Source organism: Camellia sinensis, chromosome 5 (assembly GCF_055761805.1).
Source record: "Camellia sinensis isolate YWXY chromosome 5, ASM5576180v1, whole genome shotgun sequence".
Taxonomy (NCBI): Eukaryota; Viridiplantae; Streptophyta; class Magnoliopsida; order Ericales; family Theaceae; genus Camellia; species Camellia sinensis.
In genome coordinates, this window is record NC_138965.1 from 192,290,753 (window position 1) to 192,317,150 (window position 26,398).

Consider the following 26,398-nt stretch of genomic DNA (forward strand, 5'->3'; position numbering starts at 1 on the left):
AAGTGTACTTTTTTAAAACATCTCAAACTAATCCTTAATAAACTTTATATATCAAACGGTCCGAATAATTGATACGACTTTTGTGGTAGGCCCACGAAATCCTAACAATTCTCCACTGTCCAATATGGACGAGAGAAACCTCTCGTAATTTATCCTCTACATTGGCCTCGTTTGGGAAGTAACTATTTTAGTAGGCTATTTTAGTTTTTGGCTATTTTAAGTAGGCTAAAATTTTTGTGTTTGGGAAGATGATTGGATTTTTTTTGTGGTTGGATGTGATGTTTGTGAGAGAAAAAGTGAAATGATTATGGGTTTGATGTGATATTTTGTCTTATTAGCTATTTTAGCCTATTTTGTCTTTTTGTGATTTTTAACCTAAATTTAGCTATTTTTTTTCTTCCCAAACACCCCCATTAATATTAGGGGTTTTAAAAATTTTATTAATATTTTTATTAAATTTCATATTCACGTAAAATATTTAATAAAAATATTAATAAAATATTTAAGGCACCTACCATTTTTCTATCAGTATCCTACATTTATTGAGATTAGTCACGTGGGCAGCGCATGCCTGGACTTCGTAGGTTGGTCGATACCTACCCACCCCCACTTGGTCACTTTTTCTTCCCACCCCTCCATCTCTAGTTCACATCCCAACCCCCACAAAAAATAAAAAAAATAAAAAAAAACTTTTAAAATCAACTAAAAATTTATGTACCGCCGCTTCTCTATCTACACTTGCTCTAAAACCAAAATACGAGATGCGGTGGCTATAAACAACAGAGGAGGAGGAGGAGAGGCCATTGTTGTTCCCCAACTTGCCAAGCTCTCTCAGCTTTCCATTCCCGCCAATGATATCCGAGGTTCGTTTCTCAATCCAACCTCAATTCACACATTCCTCTTTTTTTTTTTTTTTTTTTTTTTTTTTTTCTTTGTTCCGTGCTCTGTGCTCTGTTTGTGAGATCTGCTCATTTTTCTTCCCTGTTCATGTTTCTCGATCTGCCCATTTACAGATTTCAATATATGAAAAGTAAAAAAATCGTGTTTTTATATGTTACATAGATGTAGATATAATACATGGCGTGTATATATACTTTCGAGTTTGATTTCGTATATGAGTATGAGATCTTCTGATGTGATTCATTTCTTTCCGAGTCTGATTTTGTTCTCACACTCAACAAATTTTATTTTGGTTCAAAACAATGGAAGCTCACAACTTTGGGCGGGTGTATGCAATTTTGGATATGCAACCTACTCTTTAATCACAATTTGTGTCAACAAATTCATTGTTTATTTATTTATTTTTGTTTTGTTTTTTGTTTTGGGGTTTAAAATGTTGGAACAATCTTCTGTGTAAATAAAATACTTTGAAATAATTCAAACAAAATAAAATAAAAATTACAGTATTTATTTTGTAGAACTCAATAAATAATTCAAAAACCAAATTCAAAGAATTAAATTATGTAAAAAATAAAAGAAACACGAATGTAACTTTTATTTTTCAATTAATTTGGAAATAAAATAAAATTTTATTCAACCAAATTAATTCCACACAAGAAATTAAATTCTGTAAAATAAAAGAAATAAGAATATAACTTTTATTTTTCAATTAATTTGGAAATAAAATAAAATTTTATTCAACCAAATTAATTCCACACAGGAAATTAAATTCTGTAAAATAAAAGAAATAAGAAAATAACTTTTATTTTTCAATTAATTTGGAAATAAAATAAAATTTTATTCAACCAAATTAATTCCACATAAAAAATTAATTTCTGTAACACTTCAATAATTAAAATACTAAAACAGAATTTTAATTAATAAAAACTCAGAAAATAATTTCTAAAACCCAAAATTAATTTCTGAAAAAATTCCACAAAAATATATTCTGAATTGTTAATGACATCAGTATTGTACTACTAGTTGTCAAAGAAAATAGATAGTATATTACTACTATCTGTCAAATAGCATATAATCACTATTTGTTTTTCCAACCAGAATATTATTTTGTAAATCCACAGAAAATAATTTTCTTAAAAGAAGAAAGAGAAAAGGAAACAAACGAAAAATTCTGTAAACAGAATAATTCGAATCTGTCTTAAGATTGTTAAAACAATCTTCTGTGTAAATCAAATAAATGGATACAAAGTCAAACAAAACAAAATAAAACTTACAGAATTTATTTTGTTGAACCGAATTAATAATTAAAGACCAAGTCGAGTGTGTGACACTTTGTCCTTAAGACAGATTCGCCCCGCTATGGTGCTTACGATTGAGTGGCGTCTATCTCCCAGGATACAATGATCTTAACCAATTTGTAGTAGCACTCCAAAACAAATTGTTCGACGAACTAAACCTGTGTTCTAACTCTCTGATTATTTAATCTAAAACTAATATATGAAGAATAAATGCACTAGAGCAAAATCTGGACAGCAAAAGCAAAAAAGTAGATTGATTTTCGGATGGAAAAATCCGATCTTCAAGACTGCTGGAATTGATGGGTATATATAGGCACTAAACCTTGTCCGAATAGGTTCCAAAGTTTTAATGAACAGATGCAAAGTATTTATTTCAAACAATTCTGACCGTTAGCACTTTGAACCCTTAAATTCAAACAATTTTTGAAAACTTGTCCGTTGGTGGACCAAGTCAAAGGAACTGTTGGTACTTTATTATTTAAACTATTTGAAATATATATATATATATATTAAACTATTTGTATATATATATATATTAAACTATTTGTTTGAATTTAAGGGTTCAAAGTGCTACCGGTCAGAATTGTTTAAAATAAATACTTTGCATTTGTTCATTCAAACTTTGGAACCTGTTCGGACAAGGTTTAGTGCCTATATATACCCATCAATTCCAGCAGTCTTGAAGATCGAATTTTTCCATCCGAAAATCAGTCTGCTTTTTTGCTTTTGCTGTCCAGATTTTGTCCTAGTGCATTTATTCTTCATATATTAGTTTTAGATTAAATAATCAGAGAGTTAGAACACAGGTTTGGTTCGCCGAACAATTTGTTTTGGAATGCTACTACAAATTGGTTAAGATCATTGTATCCTGGGAGATAGATGCCACTTAACCATAAGTACCGTAGCGGGGTGAATCTGTCTTAAGGATAGAGTGTCACACACTTGACTTGGTCTTTAATTAGTAATTTGGTTCAGCAAAATAAATTCTGTAAGTTTTATTTTGTTTTGTTTGACTTTGTATCCATTTATTTTATTTACACAGAAGATTGTTCCAACATAAAATGGATGCACAAACCATGTGATTATGTAGGGATAACATTTGAATTAAAGAATCTTACTAGATTTATAAAATGGTCGGGGCTTCAATTTTGTAGTTACTGAGTTAAGTCCAAATTTTTTTACTGGTTTCAATGTAGTGACATATTTTTAGTATTTGTTCTTGTCTCTCTCTGTAGGAATAATCTATACTATCTATACTATCATATAAATTTTACACACCAGCTATACTATACTATTGTACAAAGTGTACAGGTCATTTGGTGTCAATATTCATGCTTTTTTGATTTTTCAAAAATGTAGACAACAACAGTTGATGAGTTTGAAAATGCCGACTGATTCAAAATTTAAAACTCCACAAACAGGGACGGTTTCTATTCATCTTTTCTACTCATAAACTACAATTTTTTGGACGTGCATTGCTTGTGCACCTGTTGCTACTAGTGTAATTATATGTGTACTCTATGCATATATATTTTTCGCTGAACTATTTGTGCAATATTTTCTACTAAATTTATCCCAACTTAGAAACGTGGAGTTTTATCCAACTCATAAAAATTTCTAAACCTCTCTATGTGGAGTAATTTATAATAATATGCTTATAACTACCAAACTGAGCCACCTGGAAATTTTTAAGGTGTACCTAAATGGCAATTATTTTTATTGTGCAGGCGGTTTGAAGGTGTACTGAAGGCTTTTTGAACTACTTTGTTGTTCTTCCTTTTAAATGAGAATGAATTTCACTCTGGGCTCTATAATTTCTGAGGTGACACCTCCATGCTTCGAAGGGTTGCGAAGCAAAAATATAAATTTACTAGTACCTAAACCATTTATTAGGGTTGGTAAATTAATTAGGAAAGACAGCGTTCAAGTGTTCAATCATGAAGCTCGAGAGATGGTGATTTCTAGTGATATGTTGTCTGGACACCTGGAACAATCACATATACCAAAGAAAAGGCTGGAGGAGCCAAGTCAGAAGTTGGAATTTGTACGGACATTGTTGATTGACAATTATGATAGTTACACATACAATATATACCAAGAGTTGTCTGTCATTAATGGAGGTAAGCTCTCATACTGAGGATTTTATTGTTATTTACATTTTTTTACTAGTGCAAGTATTTTGTTATTGAAGATTGTTCTTAATCTTAGATGCACAGCTCTATTCTTTAAAACTTCAGTAGCATGTAATTTATAATCTACATTTTATTAATTATAAACTGATTCTTGTTTATTTGTTTTTCTTCCCAATTTGGTCGTTGACATACTATATTCTTGTTTCACCAAGATATGTGCTATTTATGTTAACTTTGATCCCCACAAGCACAAAAGATAAACCATCAAATCCACGAGTAGCAAAATTTTGCTTATAAGTGCTGTTTGAAAAATACCAAACAATTTTGAATTCAACCTTTGTGACCAATTTTTGATAACTGCATATTTACTGCTACATTTTTATTTTTATTTTTTATTACCAATCACCATAAGCGTGCATATTATGTCTGTAGAAACAACCTCTACTTTGAGTTAACTTGCTGCATCGTGAGTGTATACTCAATGATGCAAATTTTAAGCATGCTGTATAAGATTTCATCAATCAGAGGTTGTTGTGTTTATCATTCATAATGAAAGATGAAATGACAATTGACTGTATTCACAAGGAGGTAGACTTGGTTTATGCTGAAGATACAAGATAGCGAGATCATGAACTGGTTTTGCCTTGTGCAAGAAGGCCACCGAAAGCAATATTGTAGAGGAGCTAGCTTTTTATTCAAGTTGAAGGCACCGATAAGGCAAGAGGAAGGCCAACATGAACATAAGTTGTGCTTCGAGATGGGAAACTATCGTAAGCGATCTTATAAAGAATATAGTTCCATATAGAAATAGTTAGGCTTGAGGCTTTGTTGAGTTGAGTACCTGGGGGACATTGTTGTTGCCATTATTTATCAAACAATATTTCATTGTGGCTCATGGTGTAGGTGTGAGTACTAGTCACTGAATTGATATCTTATTGTTTAAAAAAAATAAAATTATCAGCTTGATATGAAAACATGCTGATAAAAGCTGTGCCTCCAATCTAAAATATCACGGGCTTCCATTATGAGAAAATAAAAATTGCTAACATTTATATTTGACATTTTATGAATGAGAAGTTTTGGACTTCAGTGGATTATGGCTCTTGTTTTGACATCTGTTGTTTTACTTGTTATGCTGCCAGTGCCTCCAGTGGTTGTGCGGAATGATGAATGGACATGGGAAGACATTTACCATTACTTGTATGAAGAAAATGCCTTTGACAATATTGTTATATCACCAGGTCCCGGTTCTCCCACATGCCCAGCGGATATAGGTTAGATAAATGAACTCTGCTTTTTAGCCTTTTATTCTTATGAGCTTATGGTAAGCAGTTTGAATACAACAGACACACACACACACACACACACATTAGAGGTAGTTTGAGTATCATGACACATACATTATTACATTTATTGCAATTGGCAGATGTGAACTACATCACCCAAAAGGCAGAATCAGTGTCCTTGGACATAAGGTTGACAGTGGAAGTTTACATTTTCTGTAGGATGGAGTTTTAAATGTAATCTACATCCTGAATGATGCAATATATTTCATTGCCAAATTAATATTGTTCAGATCAGACCGAAACACTATCTTATTAGAAATATAGCTGCTGAAACTTCAGAATTCTGCACCTTGTGCATTAGACCTTTATGAATTTGACAGTTTTGGTTGTTGCTGTGATAGGGTGATGAGGTTGACTGTCATGCTATCGATTTCTGCTTAGATTATTTGCACAATGTTTTTACTTAGCTGAATTTTATTACTTGTTTGTAACTTATTTGAATCTCACAGGCATATGCCTTAAGCTGCTACTCGAGTGTAGGGACATCCCTATATTAGGTGTTTGCCTTGGACACCAGGTATTTCTCTACAAATTTGTTCATAAGAAATTGGTCACAGTGGCAACTGTGATCTGATCAATCACGTCTGTATCTGTTTGATTATATTGATGAGTTTTCCCTTCATTTTATTTTTATGTTATTATTGTTAGTCTTCATTAAAGTTGTTTTCTTCTGATGTAAGATCTTACTTATCTCTTCTTTTCACTAGTTTTGCCCTTATCAAGCTAATATCACAATTCTGAATTCCTCATATGAGGATGTTTTTTATTTTATTTTATTGGAGATTCTGCGACCCTAACTAAAATATTCAGTTTGGAAGAGAGGTTATGGACAAGAAAAAAGATTAAGAATTATATGACAAGCCTTTATTCCTAATTGTCTAGCTATAAAAGTGAGAAAACAACCTTCATGTCCCAATAAAAGTAACCTTCACTATTTTGGTTACTTGCATCACCTTTTCAAGTGAATGTTTCATTCATTTCTATTAAATGGCTCTAGAAGAAACAAAACCACTTTAGCAATTGCTCAATATGATAGCGCCAGCAATAGCAGTGATATTAGAAACCCACCATTGACTTGCTTTCTTTATAGTTCTTTAGCAAGATGATGGTTCAATAGTGCTAGTGTTAGATGGGTGATTTCAATTGAAAATTGTTCTATCCAATTATGATCTTCTCTTGGTGTAAAGTCGTCTGAAGGAAAAATGCTTTGGAGAAGTAGTTTTATGACTTTTATTTGGTTAATGTGGAAAGAAAGGACTAAAGAGCATTTGTTGATCTCTGTTTTGATTGGCTTCAGGCTTTGGATTTGATTAGTTTCTCAACCTCTTTTGAATCTACCAACCCTAATTTTTCAAGTATTAGCTTGGATGACATTATTTGGGTATTGTTAACTATCTATGGTCCTTCTCTCTCTTACTCGCAATATTGGTCAACTAGAGCCTACCTCCAGATACCTAGTTGACTTGGGGACTGAATGCTTAACAAACATAGTGGTTCTATGTAGTTCTTTCTATATGGAGCCTCTAGCATTATCACTCATGCGGGAGTTCTCTGATCTCATTGATGAGTTGGGTCTTATGGATCTTCCACTTTTGGGAGGTTATTTTATTTTGTCTAATGGCTAGGAGTCTTCCTCTATGTCTTTTATTACTGATTTTTTGGTGTTAACTGATTGGGAGAAGCACTTTTATGAGGTTGTGTAGACGGTCCTTCCAAGATCGGTGTCAAATCATTGTCCTGGGGACGTTGTTTAAATTTGAAAACATGTGGCTCCAAATTGAAGGCTTTTAGATAAAGTATGAGATTGAAGGCTTTTATGTTATTGTTGTTTCAATTGGCATATTTGTTTTTTTTTTCCCCACTATTAGATTTCCTGCTAGAGAGACAAATGAATTTCTTATCACTGTAGGGTTACACTAAGGATCTACCTTGAGTCCTTATCTTTTTGCTTTAGTTATGGATTAGTTGACGAGAAATATTCAAGATGACGTGCCATGGTGTATGCTTTTTGCAAACGATATCGTACTAGTTGATGGGTCATTATACACACCAAATATAAACACTAAACTATACCAAATTCTTTTAGAATAATGGCAAGTCCAGGTATCGATCCACAGGGACAAATGAGAAATTAAACTAATTTAATTGCTAGATTCTTAAATTAATTTTGATTAAAAAGATTGATGGATATTATGACTAAACAAGAATTAAATGAAATTGAATAATTAAATTGACAATTAAAATTAGGGTTTGAGATATAAATCTTTGGGAAAAATCCTAGAGCAAAAAATTCACCACTAACCACATAAATGAGATTTAACATCGGCCAATAATTGCAATCCGGTTTGAAATATCCAATATTTCACAACTACAAGTTTGAAATATTGATCAAGAGAGTTGTTGCATTCAACGTACAGGCACGAATCATCCCGAGTAGCACGAGGCGTTTGCTTTAAACTATGGTAGCAACACAACCTGTATCTCGTAGCATGACTTTGTACACAAACACAAAGAAAACTAATGTATGAAAAGCATTAGACAATCACAAATAGTACAATTATTAAAAACTTTTAAATCATCCATACATTGATTCAAACCGATTCACAATCAAAGCTTATGAAAAATCTTATTACATGGCTAGGGTTTCATCAAAACTCTAGAAAAGAATAACCTAGCCACTCATGGAGGAGTGGAAAGAGGTGGAAGAAGTGGAAGTCCCCATGGAAGTTTCCTTAGAAGCTTGAGGAAAAATCACCTCTTCAAAACCCTAGCCTTCATTTCCTTCGAATAATTTTCGAACCCTAGGTTAGCCTATTTTTCTTTCTTTTATTCTCAGCAGAATAAATCCAAAATTTTGCGCATGCATCCCTAGTTGGGCCGTCGAGCGCCCATGTGGGCCGCTCAAGCAGTGATGGGCCGCACGTGTGGTGATCTGGCTGGCTCAGATTTTTCGCTTTTCACACAGAGGATTTGCTTTCGCGCCCTTTTTGATTGAATTTGCGTATTTTTTGCCAAATCTGTACAAGTGCACGAAACACATCATCTCCACCAAATAAACAAAATTAAAAGATTAAAAATGTAACTTAAGTGGCCTCAACGTGGTACCTTTTGGCCTACATCACTAGTGGATGAGACTAGAGAAGGAGTTAATACAAAGTTGGAGATTTAGAGAAAAACACTCGAATTTAAAGGATTCCGAATAAGCAGAACTAAGACAGAGTAAATGGAGTGTAAATTTAGTAACAGTAACAATGAAAGTAGAGGAAAAGTAAAGATTCTGAACTAAAAACTGCCTAAGAATGAACATTTTCATTATTTAGGGTTGATTATTACAACAGCGGGAGAGATTGATGCGGATGTGGCTCATAGGATTAAGGTGGGATGGTGTAAGTGGAGAAGTGCGTTTAGGGTACTGTGCGATAAACGAATACCCATTAGACCAAAAAGTAAGTTCTATACAACGGCTATTAGACCAACGATGTTGTATGGGACAGAGTGTTGGGCAACCAAGAAACAACATGTAGATAAGATGAGTGTGGTTGAGATGAGGATGCTAAAGTGGATGTGTGGCAAGACTAGACAAGACAGAATTAGAAATGAGTGTATTCGGGAATGGGTAGGAGTAGCACCGATAAAAAATAAGTTGAGAGAGAATCGATTGAGATGGTTTGGTCATATTCAACGGAGATCAACACAGGCAGTAGTGAAGAGATGCGATGCAGTAACGATAGATGGAAGTGTTGGGGGACCAGGTAGGCCTAGATTAACATTGGTTAGTGTTGTAAATAGAGATATGAAAATACTTAATTTGACTAATGAAATGGCCTTTGATAGAGTCGTGTGGAGAAGAATGATTTATGTAGCCGACCCCATTTGATTGGACTTAAGGCTTGGTTTGGTTCAATTGGCATATTTTTTTTCCTACATAAGTGTCACTATTTTTATTTTGTTACATGTGATTTAGACTTAAAATAATCTAAAAATCTAAGTGTGTGATGCTTGATAACCCATAACAAATTCTAACTCCTCTACTTGTACCTTTGCCTTCTAATCTGCCGAGTTTTCCTTTAGCTATTTCATGGTGCTTATTGACCTGAATAATTTAACTGACTTAACAGGCTTTAGGATACGTGAATGGTGCTCATGTTATCCATGCATCTGAACCAGTCCATGGACGTTTGAGGTATGGTGTACTGTAGGTGCAAGGATATTGGTTTTTTAAAGGCATCCATTAGTTGAGAAAACATATAATTTTGGATAAGAATATGCTTTACTAAAAGAAATTACTACGGCAGCGTCCTACCTCTATGCAGAGTATTTTTTTCCTCTTTTAAAGTACTTTTTCGAAGGGTTAGTGTGCACTTTCTTCTATACCAATTAACTTTTTTCTTTCTCCCTTGTAGTGAAATTGAGCACAGTGGATGTAGACTGTTCCATAATATTCCTTCTGGCAGAAATTCAGGATTTAAGGTCAGTGTGACTATACATTTTAAAGAGTTTAAATTTATTAATGCCCTTTACTATGATAGTTTCATGTGTCATGGTGAGCTCTTATCAAATTTTTATGAGCTAAAGCTAACATGTGAAAGAGTTGAACTTGAAAGTGCCTTGTAAACCTGTAAATCACCCTGTCCATCTTAAAGAGGAGGGAAGGGCCCATGTCAGACTGTCAGTGCATGATGCATGCTGATTTTGACCACCTTCTCTGCTGTGGTCTTGGCCCCCCTTCACAGAGTGCTCCTGTGTTGAGCCTTTTAGGATTTGCTTAAATTTAACGTAACAAAATATTATGACTGCACAACAGGCTGCATGTACATTCATAAACTGAAATTGACACCCAAAGGAGCCCATGCCCAGATCAGAGTCCCATTATTTGATGGCCTTTGGTTTGTTCTTTTTTTTTTTTCTTTTCTTCCCCCAATTTATGAAGAAATGCACTAAGACCAATAATTCAGCCCCTGGAGTATTGTTGGATTCATGTTTCTATCACTCGAGAAAATATTTTAGTTAAAACATATTGAAATCACTATTAGTTTTGGTGTCAGTGGGTGCACCATCAATTAAACGTCCTCGATCCTACTTTTTGGTCATTTTGAAATTTGTACGATTGTTTTGTTTAAATTGCACAACATAAACTTTGTTTTTTCTCGTAGAAAATGGCTTCCTTCTTTTTCTTTTACTTCTTTTGGTTTTCCCAAGGTTCTTGTTCACAGCTTTGGAAATTGTAGAATTTGCAATGTTTACGAGTCCCCTAAAGAACCGAATGCGGAGAACTTTTCCACAGGCATCCTGCTTTTTGTTCCTTGAGTGCCAACATATATTCCTTACTCCAGTTTCTCCCCTTTTAATTTGTAGACCATTCTCACTATTGTTAGGTGTTCTCAATTTTTTATTATGATTTTTTTTAATAACTGATATATTGATAATCTCACATACTTCCCATTTACTCCATAATCTCTTTGGCCTTCTCTGATCTCTGTTGTGAATCAAGACTATATTTGAAGAAGTCACATGGCACATGGTGCAAGTCTAGGATTCTTTTTTCTTTTCTTCATCTGTTTCTGCTTTTAACATCAGATAAAAAACTTCCCGCTGCATGGAACTGAAATTTGCAACTGCATAGAACTGTACTGTCATTTTGTTAGTTAGTTTGTTTTTGTTTTGTTTTTTTGTTTTTTTTTTTAATTTTCCATTCTCTGTTGCCACTGTTGGCATCCTAATTTGTTTTTTGCTGCTTAATTTATCTATATTGAAAGGAAGGTATTTTCAGTCGTCATTGCCCTTTGTAAGTTCGTTCAATTGGGAGTATTTTTACTTTTACATGTCAAATGTTTGACCTTAAACATGTTTTCTAGGATAAAATTTTTTTAGCCCACTCGCTAATAAGTTTTCAGTAACCTTTCTGATATAGCTATGTCTCTACCCCACCCCCTTGAGAGCAGGATGCAGGCTGCGGTTACGTTAAACACTCAGTTGAGCAGTTGTCTTCGTTGCCATAATTTAGCTTATCAACAATCTGAAACTGTTAATATAACTTTAACTGTTCTTAGAATTCTGGATCTGAAACTGTTAAAATTGTTGCTATTACTTGTAGTAGTTACTGCCCATCCACAGAGCGAGGAATGTCACCCTTAACTTCTGCGGTTGCCTGAATTAATGCAGGTGGTTCGATACCATTCCCTTATTGTAGATGCAGAATCACTTCCAAAGGAACTCATACCGATAGCATGGACCTCTTCCACTGGCACACTTTCTTTTCTTGGCACCCGAAAGTCTGATGCTATCTCTGATGCTTATGAAAGTCCGCTAAATGAACAAATCTTTGTTAATTCTTCTTTGAGAAAGTCTAAAAATGGTAGTTATTGGCCTTCCAGTGATTCTGAGTTGATGAGTGGGAAAGTCCTTATGGGCATCATGCACTCCACCAGGCCTCATTATGGCGTGCAGGTTTGTTTTGGTGATTGTGCTTGTAATTACCACACTGCTTTTATATATCTCACAACTATTATCTTTGGTTTTGGCCTTCAGTTTCATCCCGAGAGTGTTGCGACCTGTCATGGGAGGCAAATATTTAAGAACTTTAGAGAGATCACTGAGGACTATTGGCTCAAGTTGAGATCATCCTCCAAAAGCGAGAGAAAAGTTCGTCATACTGGTAAACTACTTTATTAAAATTCTAATTCATGATTGTTGTTATTATCGTTAAATATGTGGTTCCTTTTGGCTCAAAAAGAACTCATGAAGTAAAATTTTAAATGCCTCCATGCATCACTTTGTATTGTGGGGGTTTTCTTAATTATCAAGTATTATAATTAACATGATATACCAATAATCGGTGGTTTGACACATCTGAAAGGTATTGTGATTGCCTTAATCTTTCGGGGTGCAGTAAACCTCCTATGTTGAATGTAGCGATGGAAGGGCTGGTTTAAGTATTTATTACACTGTGTGCCACTGCTGCCTACGGAAATTTTATAGCATTGCTGGACAGTGCGTTAAGTTTCCTCATGGGTTGTAAATTACACTTTCTCCCCCTAAAGTATGACCCTTGTCTCACTTTGATCCGTGAAGAATTGATTTTCTCATAATGCCCCTAAACTATCAAATTCTTCTCACTTTTGGTCCAAATTCCAATGACCATTTACCTAAAGATGGAAAATGCCACGTGGCTCGGTTGACCCAAACCTGACCCATATCCCGTGGAAATAAAGAGTAACTTACATTTTCACCCTTTAAAGTATGGGTCTTTTCTCACTTTGATCGTTATAGAAAAATATTTTCCCACTTTAATCCCTCCCTAACCCCACAAAAAAATTTGATTAACTTTAAAAATAAAAAAAAATCCTATCACAACTTGCCACATAATCCGCTAAAATATTATTTCACAACACGTGAACCTTCATTTCCTCTTATTTTCACCTTCTCTTCCCTCCTTTGTGCACCTTCCCACAACTGACCACCTCCCCTCCCTCACCCCACTCCCATAACTGACCACATCCTCCTCCCTCCCATCCCATCCCATCCCACCCCACCCTCTTTATTTTCTCCCTTTCACAAAAATACTATCTCAATATATGACCTTCCATCGCAGACCACCTCCACTTGTCACCCACCACGACCCGCCCATTGTTTCTCTATTGACTCATATCCATTGTAAATTTTCATTTTCGTCCATTATGAAGTTGGATTTTGAGATTGTGAGGGTTTGGGAATGTGTTTTGGAGTGGGGTGGTTTTGAGATTAGTTTGGGTTTGGATTTAGGGACCAAAGTGGGAAAGCTTAATTTGTTTCTCCCAAAGTGAGAAAACTTAATTTTTATGGGCCAAATGGGAAACCTAGTTTAAAATTCCAAAACTGCCCCTTAACTGTGGCAGGAGTTGGTAATTGAACCAATGTGGGAAACGAGAAGTAGTTTAGGGACCAGAGTATGAGAATCTTTTCTTTAAGGACTAAAGTGTGAAGTGACTCATACTTTAGGGGGTGAAAGTATAATTTACCCTAATTTTTGTGCTTCTCCATTTGCATTTGGTGCATAGAACCTGACCTATTATTTACTCTTAGCAGTAAGCTCTACTTAGCATGCATGCAGGTGCCCCATGCAAGCCAGTTGTTCAGAGATAATCTTAGAAGCAAGCAGTTGGTGAATGATTTGGGTGAGGGCAACCACTGCAGCTTGTGCAATATGACAAATCAATCTCATCAGAGCAATGATGCTAAATTTCTGAAGTTGAAATGGAGGAAATTTGAACGGCTAGCCAGTGAAGTTGGCGGAGCAAGAAATATTTTCTGTGAACTGTTTGGTGATCATAAAGCCAACAACACCTTTTGGTTGGACAGTTCCTCAGTAGAAAAGGTATGTTTCTTACTCAAAGATGATCCTTCATACTTGAAATTTGTTTTTCAGCTTTCTTATTGTTTAGTATTTACTGTTTCAAATTGAATTCGTCTGTTTTTATGAGATAATTCATATTTCAAAGTGTATATAATAATGGATAGTGTGTTTCTTTCGTCATGACAGTTTTGATGTATGTTTCTTATACTTAAGATAGAGGAGATATATTTGAAAATTCACGTATGGAGTAAAGAGGGTGAACTACATGAGTTCCAAGATTTGGGAAGGACTAGATGTTATATATAGGGGGGGATTACAACTCAGTGTAGTTTTTCAAAAAAAAAAAAAAAAATTCAAATTATTGGTAAAGTTTATAAACATTAATAATTAAATTCATAAACTTTTCCTCTAACTGTAAATATTTTGCAAAATTCCCACTGATGTCTTGTGTGTGTGTGTGTGTGTGTTTAAAGGAGTTCTAAAAATATGTGTAACAGAAGAAAAAGAAGCCATATGTTATTTACAGACTTGAGAAAAAGAATATGTAGGACTGCTATGTATTTTTATTTAATCAATGTGCATTACGTTTGCTTTCTCAACAACATGGTTACTCTTTCTTAACAACTTGGTTTCTCAGTTCAAGTCTTTGTAGTAATTTAGTAAAGCTTGATGTAATTTTTATGGTTTTTAAAATTTTGGAAGTTCTATTGTATAATAATCTTCTTATTTATGTCTAGAGAAGGGCACGGTTTTCATTTATGGGGGGTAAAGGTGGCTCTCTGTGGAAGCAACTCACATTCAGATTGTCAGATCAAAGGTTTGAATAGAGAATGGTTTAGATAGCATGGACCGTTCATTTGGAGAACCTGCCATGGTTTTTATTTTTCACTTTTGCTATGAGATGCATCTTCTGAAAAATAATATATTCAGCTTCTTTTTTTTTTTCTTCCTTCCAGTGATATGACATTTAGAGGTGGAGGCTATTTGTCTACTGAAGATGCTCGGGGCTTTACCAGCAGTACATATTTGGAAAATGGTTTCTTTGATTTTTTTAACAAGGTATTCAATGAGTATTGTTCTGATTGCTAGATGCTTTATGTATTTCTCATACTCGAACATGAGAATCTTACTTTACAATATCATTTCATATAGAGTAAGACTATTAAACCTATTTACTATGGTTTATTATGTTTCTTCCCAGTATTTTGGTTCTGAAAATTGGATGAGAAATTGTGATGAGAAGTGACATGTTAACTTGCAATAACACTTCTAGTGAAATATATGATTTGTTTCTTGACAAAGTCTTAATTTTAAAATCCAAAATTAACTACACAATCCTTATCTTTTGTAGACGTGTCAGTGTGCACCATTTCTGACTTATTAACTGTTTTAACTACACTTTTTTTTCCCATGTATCTACTACGCACTACAATTATTTTTTTAATTTTATTACGATTTATTTGAACAAGTAAAGGGAATTATGAAATTCTGTGTGGTCTAGTTGCATTCTGAAAAGCACCTGCATTTTGTCAATGTCTTATAAACACCCAGCCTTACCACAAGACATGACTATTGCTCTGTTGTTCATGGGAGATGTCTCTTGGTTTAGGATGTGTGCAAAAAGAATGGCAACGAAAATATTGCATTTTTTTCCCGTAATGTTATTTTCTGTAATCTTATACATTCTAACCCATTGCTCCTTTTGTATGATCATGAACTCCAATCATCTGTTCTTATCATAATCATGTGTTATGTATTCATTCTGAATGATGTTTATCTTAATTTCGAAATGTTTGGAAGGACCAGTTTTGATAGATATCTCTTCTATGTTTTCCAGGAGCTCCAGTCATTTTGTTATGACCAAAAAGATTTTGAAGGATTGCCATTTGATTTTCATGGTGGATATATTGGGTACATTGGGTATGTTTTTGTTTTAGTGCTATGGAAAAAATTTCAATTTGCTCTTCATTACTGGCAATTCCTTATGACTTTTATTGGAAATTGTGGTGTAAATCCGATTTTGCCATTCTGTCATGTTGCAAAATGATATGTAAACTGACTTGTTTGGAAATTATTGCATATGATATACCGTGTTTTGATTTTAACTGTTTAATAGTCTAATTGGCTTTAAGCACACCTTGACAGCAGGTGTCAGAAATGATCCCCAAATATCCTCCAATTATTTGTTTGTCTGTACTGAAGTAAATTTGAGGTTTCTTGGATTCACATCATGAACTGCTTGCTGCAATATGACCAAAACAATGCATCATTTAACTTTCTGACATGAGGAATATCAATTACACCTAGAAACCTATGAAGCTCGGATACTTCAAATAGGGTGACATATCTGTATCGTATTCGTATTGGATACCGATACTCCTTGGATACTCGCAGATAACTATTTGATACTTACTAAAAGTATCAAATACTTAATTAATTTTTCATTAATTTTGGAGTATCGGATATTTCAAGTCACAAGTCACTTATTACTTGTTTTACGAAATTAGAATTGTAGCATTTCTTGCAATTGCAAAGATAAATATAAGAATATTTTTCTAATATTTTGTTTAGTTCTTTGATAAGAAGAACATAGTGAGTTAAATAATAGAATTTGTCAAATTGATGTATCCTAATTGTTTCATGCATATCTCCTATACTACATAGAAAGTAAGGATTAACAAGAGAATATAATAATTGTAAAATTAAATATTAATAAATAAATAAACAAGTAAACTTGAATACAATATTTTTTATTTGTGCCAAAGGGAAAAAGCACAGAGATAAGTTATGGATTATTCTATTATTATAATACAAATATAAATGAAATATGTGCAAAACCTATTGAAAATTTAAAAGATAAACAAGCTACTAGCTTAAATTAATACCTAATTTTTAAAAGTTAGTATTTTTGCATTATAAACATTGTGGTTTCTTAACACTCTCTAGCATATGTGTAACTTGCTACTATTTATTTTAAAAAATAAAATTTTCACAAATGTATCCTACTTGTACCCGTATCTTATTTTTTTAAGTTTTGTCGTATCGTCGTATCCGTATCTCGTATCCGTATCCATGCTTCATAGCTAGAAACCCTATGAACTCTCTGATCCTTCATAAATCTCTAACCCTAGAAGCTTTCTACAACCAAAACCTACAATATGCAAGATCACAAATTGTCCTACATCGAGAGATTTATGAATCCTGCTGAATTCTCCATGGCAAAAATCCTACCAAATGGGAGCCAACAGAAGAATCTAGAACTTCCTAGCAAACTCTAGCACACATGTGAGATCACGGAGAATTCTAGAAGCCCCTAGCGAATTCAAGTACATACACACTTGTACATATAACTAGACTTGTAGATATTTGTATAGATATTTCTAAAAGGTATTCTAGAATGTTCCAAAGGTGCCGAGCTCATTTGCTCCAATCCATTCAAGAGTTGTACAAATTCTCTTAAGTAAATACAAAGGCATTCTTTCAAACTCTCTTTGTGTTTCTAGCTTCTCTTGTTGCAATTCTCTTGGGTTAGGTTGACTTAGCATCATCTAGTAAAACTTGTTGTGATTGTCTAAGTGCCACACGGATTACTTGGAAACAACCCAGTCCGTGACATGTGTATGATTTTTGTTGGAGAACCCTAGGAATTGTGGCTTTGGCCTTTTTGAAATACGTCTATCATAAATTTTCTTATACATGATGGAAGCTAGAAACAATCACTTTTCAGTCTATTGGTATTGGTTTTTCAGTCTCCCTCACAATTTCTCTAATGCATCTCAAAATTTGGATTAGGCTGATACTGATGTTTCTGTCATGCAGGTATGGCCTCAAAGTTGAATGCGGCATGACATCTAACCATCATAAATCAAGGACACCAGATGCTTGTTTTTTCTTTTCCGATAATTTTATAGTGATAGATCATCGTAATGACGATGTTTATATTATGTCCATACATGATAGAAACACAACTCAGACACCATGCTTGGATCTTGTAGAGCAGAAGCTTTTCAGCTTGAAGGCTTCAGCTACAAAGAAGTTAATGTCTCAAAATTCACAGCTCGTCACAAGCGCCTCATTTGAAGTGGGCTTTTTTGCTGAGAAATCTAGAGAGCGCTACATCGAAGATGTTGAGAAATGTCAGAAGTTCATTAAGGATGGGGAAAGCTATGAGTTGTGTTACACAACACAGATGAGAAAGAGAATAGGGGAAATAGATTCTTTGGGACTTTACCTAAAACTCAGAGAAAAGAATCCAGCTCCATATGCTGCTTGGCTTAATTTTTCGAAGGAAGGCCTATGCATCTGTTGTTCTTCACCCGAGAGGTTTCTACAACTGGATAGAAATGGTGTTTTGGAAGCAAAACCAATCAAGGGTACTATAGCTCGTGGTTCAACACCAGAGGAAGATGAATTGCTCAAATTACAATTGCAGTGCAGGTAATAAGAATCAGTTATTTTTTAAAGAGATGGAAATTTGCTGAAACATGTTCTTGTTTCTCTGAGAAATGCTTTCTGCCTATAGCAATCGTTACTAAAATATTGACTTTGACTGCAATTCCTTTTGCTGTATCCGATAATTGGAATGAAAAGAAAAAAAAAAAAACCTCTGATATGGCATGAATAGTATGTTAGTTATATATATTTTATAAGCAAATGGTTATCTGCTCATCTATGAATGCAATATAGGCCCACTTCTCTCTTTTTTTTTGAGCCAACGTTGTTGTGATTAGCTTTATCATTTCACCAAATTCTTTGGAAGAAAAAGAAGAAAAGCTTTAATTGACAATCAATATGTATATATATTTGTAATGTGTATTGCATTCGCAATATTTGTCCTTCTCACTCCCTCTTCTCTCTAAGCAGTGAAAAGGATCAGGCTGAAAATCTAATGATTGTTGACCTTCTAAGGAATGACCTTGGTCGGGTCTGCGAGCCTGGCTCTGTTCACGTACCCCATCTTATGGAAGTGGAATCATATGCGACAGTTCACACCATGGTGAGTACAATCCGGGGGAAAAAGCAATCAAATGTAAGTGCGGTTGATTGTGTTAGAGCGGCATTCCCAGGTGGTTCAATGACGGGTGCACCAAAGTTGAGATCCATGGAACTTCTTGATTCTCTTGAAAGTTGTTCGAGGGGTATATACTCTGGCTGCATTGGGTTTTTCTCATATAACCAAACATTTGATCTTAACATTGTGATAAGAACGGTTGTTATTCATGACGGCGAAGCTTCCATAGGAGCAGGAGGTGCGGTTGTAGCTCTTTCGAATCCTGAAGACGAGTACAATGAAATGCTTCTCAAAACACGAGCACCGGTTAATGCTGTTATGGAGTATCAGCGTGGATCACTATCAAAAGAATAGAAGTAATTCCATCAGTCTTTTTTGTTTTTAGGATTTCAGTTTGTTTTTTGCTTCTTTGAAGTTGAGATTCTGAAACTGCAACTGAGAGAAATCCAGAATGCCTGCAGAGAAGTGCAACTAATGTTGTATCATTGGAGTTTTTTTTACAGATTTCATGATTTATTTTTATTTTTTCCAAATCAATAAAATTCCTGGTAGTAAAACCAATATCAACTGGTGTTTGCATTTTGTGTAATCTGCAGATTGATTTAAATTTTAACAAATGACATGATGCATTTGTCTTCTGTTGAAGATATTTTTAATTTTTAAGATTACTTGTTGAAGGTATTCTGTCAGTGTTTATTCTTTGCTAACCCGGTTCGTAGTTCTCTAATTTCATGAAATTAGGAAAAATCTCTGTTAAAGATTTTGTAAATCCAATGTTCTGCCCTTGTATAAAAAAAATGCTATAATGTCACTGATTTCATTGCATCATTGCTGTTGTTTCTTCTTTTTATTATGAATTTGATTTTAAAATTATTTCCAAAATAGGGGCTGGTTGCATTTAACAATTTTTTGGAAAAATAATTTTTGAGAACAATTTGCATTTTTATTTTAAAAAAATAAAAAATTACGGCAATGCCAAATAGGCCGCAGAGTCTCATGAAATTCCTTTCATCACCTAAAAATAAAATTTCTTTTATCACTTATATTGTGTTTGAGTCATGTATTCTTATATAAATTTATAATTTAATTACGTAAATAGTGTCAATGTTCATATGACATATATAAGGTTTATTTATTTATTTTATATATGCGGTTTAATTATGCAATAATTTGTGAGAAGTGGATCGTTGTGAGTGTATTTATGGCTTAAATTTTATATTAAATTTGATTTGATAAGAATGGTGGATTAGAAATAAAATATATTTGTTTTCTTAATCATATTTGACAGAATTTTGTCTACGCTCGCATCACCATCACTGCTTGGTGGAATATAAGGATTGTTGTTGTTAAAAAAAATATAAAATTTTAATTTTACATTTTCAATGAATAGTAATGTTATACCTTCATCAAATTTGATACTAAATTTTAATTCTAATTAAATCTGGCAGCTCAATGAAGCTGGCTAAAAACACTATTCATTCATCTTTCAAAAACACTGGTCCTCCTTCACAATTATATCTTATGTTATTCTATTTTGCAATATATAATTTTAAAATTTAAATTAATAAAAGTTGATAACGTAGGATGTACTGTGTTATTTTGACTTTTTTAATTACCTGTGGTGATGTATATGTGCTTGCATGCATACATAGGTACATCTGCGTCGCTTTTTTAAATTGTATGCTTTTTTTTTTTTTTTTGAAACTTCTTAAGAGCTTTTAAACTCTAAATCTTAATTTTTTTGAAAATGAATTGAAAAGGGTTAATAGATTGCCCTTTTTTTAATTTTTTATTATCTTTCGTAATTTTTTTTAAAAAAATATTTTTATTTTTAATCATTTCTAGTCTAGGAGCACTCAAAAGATATAAAAAAATAAAAAAAATTGTCAAATAGTAATATACACTTTGTGCAAATAGAAGATATAGATATATTATATACATTTATGTACAAGTATGTATATAACGTGAATGTGTGTATCCTAACATTATCAGGGCCGGCCCTCTGAGAGTAGGCAAGAGAGGTCTGCGTCTTGAGCCTCCAAATTGGAGTTGAAAATAAGAGTTCTCAAATATAATTTTGTGTTTTAGATATTAAAAAAAAAAAGGTCAAATACTATAGACCCAATTGAACATGAGACCCAAAAAAAAGCAACGAGACTAGATTTTTATTTTTTTAAAAGTATTTGTAATGATTGTTTTTTATTTTAATATATGAAATTAAATTTTTGTTTATAATTTTAATGATTATATGTGCAAGTAAATTTTTTTGTGGCTACAAACAAATAAAAAAATTGTAATTTATCGTTTTATCCATGAGCTTTTTTTTTTTTTTCCAATGTAAGAGGGCTCCATTTCTGAAGTTTACCTTGGGCCCCTAAATCTTAGGACCAGCCCTGATCATATCTTAAACTATAATAACTTATATATAATACACACTTTAAAATATATAAAATAAAAAAAAATTGTTTGTATGTGTTGGTTATTATAATATACAGAAATTTCACATTTATTATAATTTTAATATATTTTATTTTAGTAATTTTCTATAATATTCACCAACAGTATGTATGTTTTTGGTGCCCGCATGTGAACTTTCTAGGGTAGGATGATAAACCCCCAACCATTGAGCAAAAGTTGCTTTCCAATTTTCCATACCCTTGCTTTTTAAAAAGCATTTATAATATGAAAACGAACAAATATAATCTTTTACTTAAAAAAAAGTAAAAGGTGTCACCCACTACACAAAAGGGCTCAATGAAGGTCAATTTGGTGATTTTTTTTGTGTACTTTTCAATAGAGCTTTAATGCAAATCATAGTGTGCTTATATTATATTCAGTAATGCTACATACTATTAAAAGTGGTGTTTTAAAACATCACTAATGAGTTGACACACACTTAAAAAAAAAAAAAAGACACAACCACACTGTGACAATGGGTGGGACCCACTAATTAGTGGTCTGAAGTATTTTTGTATTATATTAATATGTTTTGTTTTATTAAAATAATTTTACTTGTCTAAAATCAAAAGCGCACACATAAAAAAACACCATGCATGGAGACAAATTATCCAAATTAAATAAAATTGAATGGGGTCAAATTGAAGATACTAATCTTCTTTTGAGCACATGCAGCCTATGTAATCAAATTTTAATTAAAAAAAGTGACTGTATAAATAATGATATATAAGACGGTGAAACCTACGTAGTTGTATGTTTAGTTGACCTTTGTGCTATCAAAACCAATTCTAAATTTAAGGCCACAACAACTTTTTTGTAATTGCATCATAGAAGTATGCAGGCCCTACATTTGTTTGAGAGAGAAAATGCCTAAGACTTTTGATTAAAGGTCTAATTTGGAAACTGTTTTTTTGTCTTATTATTATTTTTTTGGGGGTCTTTTGATGCATTTAAAAACAATTATTTCTAATTAAAAAATGCACAAAAAAAAAAAAAAGACAAAAGAATCGCCAAATGCTTACCATGAATTTTGTTTAGAAAGATCACATGTGCTTTGGATTCAATTATTGTATAGTAAAACTTACATCTAGAATGAATTTGATCATGCGATTGATTTTTTAGTAGAAGTTCAAGTAGAAACTTTGGGTATGTATTGTATTAAAATTTAAAAAAGATTTTAATAGTATGTTTTATTAAATGCTATTAATTCTATTTTAACAATTAATTATTATAAACTTGCAATATAATTAATGCAAATCACATTAAATCAAAATATATCAGTAATTATTTCTTAAGAAACACTAAAAGGTATCTTGTTAATGTGAATTTATACAATCTTTTTTCAATTATCCTTTTTTTTTAATAAAAACATCAATAACAAAACCAACTTCAAATAGCTGACAAACAATATATCAAAATCAAACCAAAAGTGGGTGATAGTCTATTAAAGTAATCTGAAATCCTAATCAATTTTGCTTTTTCTCTAAGATCACATTTATTAATAAATGTGTAATATTATACAAATTAATAATAAAGGCAAATGCTAAAGAATGTTCTTGAGCATTTGTTAGCATTGGCCTTACTTAACATAAGGATTGAAGAGAAAACAAAATATTGAAAATAAGTAAAAATATTAAGAAAATGTATTAATTTTAATTAAAAAATTTTAAATTCAATTAAGAGTGTCTCATGTTAATGTTATTATTATTATTATTATTATTATTTTACATTTTTCTTGTACAATAGAACCACTCACCAGCAAGACCTATTAATAAATTAAATCACCCAGTTTGGTTATCAATTCTTAAATATAATTTTTACATTTTTACATTTTTGAATTTTTTATTTTTTGTGTTTTGTTATTCTTAGTGAATTTTTTTTCTTCCCCATATTTTAACCATTTTTTTGGATGTACCTAACTTTTCTTTTAAAGATGGTTAGATGACTATGTATATGTGTGTCAACTAATGGGATGAGTTAGACTAGTTACAACTAGAGGGTAGGATTCACTTTTCTTATATGATATATTATGATTGGATGATGATATTATTTGTTAACGATGACGTAGTATTATTATTAATATTTTATTTTTGAAGTACATTTTAGTTAGGTGCATAAAAAATAAAAATAAAATATTAATTAAAATATTAAAAGAAATAAAAATACAAAAAATCAAAAATTATATTTAATAATTTAAAATCAAACATAGTGAATAGATTTTTTATTATTAAATAATGTAACACTTAGCACATTATTAAAATGAGCAATATTTTAAATTTTAAATTTTCTTTACTGTACAGTGACTTTTTCATAGATTTTTATTTTTATTTTTTTATCTTTTAAGTTTTACTTGATTAGGCAAAAAAAAAAAAAAAAAAATCACTAAATACAAATAAAAAAACAAGTTGACTATTTTTTTTTTAATCTTTAGTTAATTTTTCTTAGATCTTTAATTCTTTGCTATTTTTTTTTTTTATATTTTTCTTTCTTTGACATACAAATTTTTTTTTTTGGACATAAATTTTAAAAAAATATTAAAATAAAATAAAAAAATTGAAAAAACATGTGAATGACAAACGAAGCCTAATTAATAATTTTTTATTTTTATTTTATTTTTATATTATAAACTTCACCCTCAAACCAACAAACAAAAGTAATACACACCACTCACTTGTTATTGGTAATCACTCTCCCATTGGTGCCATCACGGTCCACTTTCATCCAATTCGTTTATTATTATTCTACTATGGCTTCGTTTGGAAAGTGGGTTTACTTTTTGCCTTTTTAATTTTTTTAAATTATTTTAGCCTAGACTAAAAAATTTAGTTTGAAAATGACTTTTTGATTTTTTAACTTTTTTGACATTTTTTGTGAGAGAAGAGTGCAATGATTATGGATTGGATGTGATATTTTATTTGTTGTGGTTAAAATAGGCTATTTGGTCTTTTGTGGCTAAAATAGCCACAAACCATCTTCCCAAATATTTATAATTTGTTTTTGGAAAAATTATAGAAAACATTCTTGCTCATATGAAAAAATAAATTATAATTTTTTATTTTTATCAATTTAAATTTATTTATTTTTATTGATTTTCAATTTAAATCATTTGTATATTTTTGTTAAGTAAAATTAATACAAAAAGAATATTTTAGACATTAAATTCAATATAGGTGTACATAAAATATTATTTTTTTATTAAGTTTAATAAATAATTAAAATACCTATTTTCTATTAGTTTTATTTAGTAAAAATAGACAAATAGTGTAGATTAAAAATAAATAAAAAATTTAAAACAAAACTTGATAAAGTTAAAATTTATAATTTATTTTATTATAATGATTAAACTCTAATTTTTTTTTAAAATACAATTTTCTTTATTTAAAAAAATATTATATTAATTTAATAATTATAACCATAACATCTAGAAATTTATAAAAAATAAAAAAAAAACAGTAAGCGACAAGAATATACTTATAAAACTCCTTCAAATTCTGAAGTCTCAGTTATTTTGTTGTCATCTAAAGGCACCTTCATTCCAGTTGACAACTACATGAGAGGTTACTGATTGGTCTTGGCCCGATGTTCCAATCTTACTGTGATTGGTAAAGCCGGCAAAATTGATTGGTCTTGGCCCGATGTTCCAATGATCATATTTGTTTTCAATTTTTTAAAAATACGTTTTAAAAAATTTTATTTTCTTATATTTTGTATTTTTTTAATTTTTATTGAATTTTTTTTATATTTTAAGTAATTTTTTTAGTTTTTAAACATACTTAAAATAAATACACTTAAAAAGTTTAATTTTTATAATTTTTTTAAAGAATTCAATAAATACCAAAAATAAAAAATACAAAATTTCAGTATATTTTTCATATTTTTGTGTATTTATTAATTTTTTAAAATATTTTTCACAAATATTTTACTTTTTAGATACATCTAAGTAAAAATACTTAAAATTTTTAAAGTATTCATTAAAAATAAAAAAAGACGAAAAAAAAACTCAATTTCAAAAAAAGCTAAATTCAAAAAACTAAAATCAAACCCACTTTAATGTTATTATGAATAATAAAGAAAATAAAATTTACAATTTTTTATTAAATAATTAAGGAACATAAAAATATATAATAAATTGTGATTAATGTGAGACGTAGGGATGTACGCGAGTCAGTTACGGCCACAAAACCTTCAGTCTGTTATTCGTCCGTCAAATTGGTAGATTAGAGAAAATCAATCCGCATCCATCCGTCAATCCGGCGGATCTAAATTGAACGAATTGATGGATTGATGGATGGATGCGAATCGGTTTGGCAATTTAAAATTTTATAAATTTTCAACATAATTCAACCGGTGCATTTTCTCAAAAAAAAAAAAGAAAAAAAGTATTATAGTCAATGACTTAAAAAAGTATTACAATCACTGCATGCCTCATCCAAAGAAAGAAAATTAAAATTTTAAAATATTACAATCACTGCATACATCATCCACATATTACAATCACAACAGGTTTCATCTAGAGAAAGTATTACAATATGTGGTTCTTAAAATGTAAAAATAATTCAAACCACTAAAATCATGAATAAAGTAGTAGTAAAGATTTGTATGTCTCTGTATTATTACATATATATTTGTTTTTGAAAACAAAAATTAACTAGAATCTATCATCGTTTTTATTTATTATTTTTAAAATTAGATTAAAAATAAAAAAATATAGACAAATAATACATTTATTTTTTCCAATTTAAAAAATATATTCAAGTTAAAAATTATTTTTGAACAGAATATATTTAACATAATATTAAATTTTTTTTAATTGAAAATACAAATAAATATCTAAATAAATTAAAAACAAAAAATCTTATAAATTATTACGAGTACTCGCGATTTGATAGTTCAATTGCGGTGAAAGGAATCTCAAATTCACT

General features: G+C 31.5%; 1 protein-coding gene across 4 annotated transcripts; it reads left to right on the top strand.

Moving 5' to 3' along the window:
* The first annotated feature begins 572 nt into the window (after positions 1–572).
* EMB1997 (para-aminobenzoate (PABA) synthase family protein) lies at positions 573–19,679 on the top strand. 4 transcript variants are annotated; one of them, XM_082870951.1, is made up of 16 exons: positions 573–863; positions 3,926–4,318; positions 4,916–5,100; positions 5,473–5,604; positions 6,126–6,193; positions 9,795–9,859; positions 10,080–10,146; positions 11,839–11,948; positions 12,051–12,123; positions 12,205–12,331; positions 13,755–14,029; positions 14,746–14,825; positions 14,965–15,067; positions 15,846–15,928; positions 17,828–18,445; positions 18,872–19,679. In XM_082870951.1, exons 3-16 carry the CDS (start codon positions 4,932–4,934, stop codon positions 19,371–19,373), a joined length of 2,472 nt encoding a protein of 823 aa, XP_082727077.1. In that variant the 5' UTR covers positions 573–863; positions 3,926–4,318; positions 4,916–4,931; the 3' UTR covers positions 19,374–19,679. The 4 variants fall into 4 exon arrangements, with proteins under 4 accessions (XP_082727077.1, XP_082727075.1, XP_028084528.2 ...); XM_082870949.1 differs by having other exon boundaries at positions 11,839–12,123; XM_028228727.2 differs by lacking the exon at positions 4,916–5,100.
* Positions 19,680–26,398: the final 6,719 nt, after the last annotated feature.

Excerpts from the sequence above, each read along its gene's own strand:
- EMB1997 (XM_028228726.2), top strand. The coding sequence starts at position 3,982 with ATGAGAATGAATTTCACTCTGGGCTCTATAATTTCTGAGGTGACACCT. Across the intron at positions 12,124-12,204 it reads GGCCTCATTATGGCGTGCAG|TTTCATCCCGAGAGTGTTGC; the intron begins GTTTGTTTTGGT and ends TTTGGCCTTCAG. Across the intron at positions 18,446-18,871 it reads AAATTACAATTGCAGTGCAG|TGAAAAGGATCAGGCTGAAA; the intron begins GTAATAAGAATC and ends CTCTCTAAGCAG.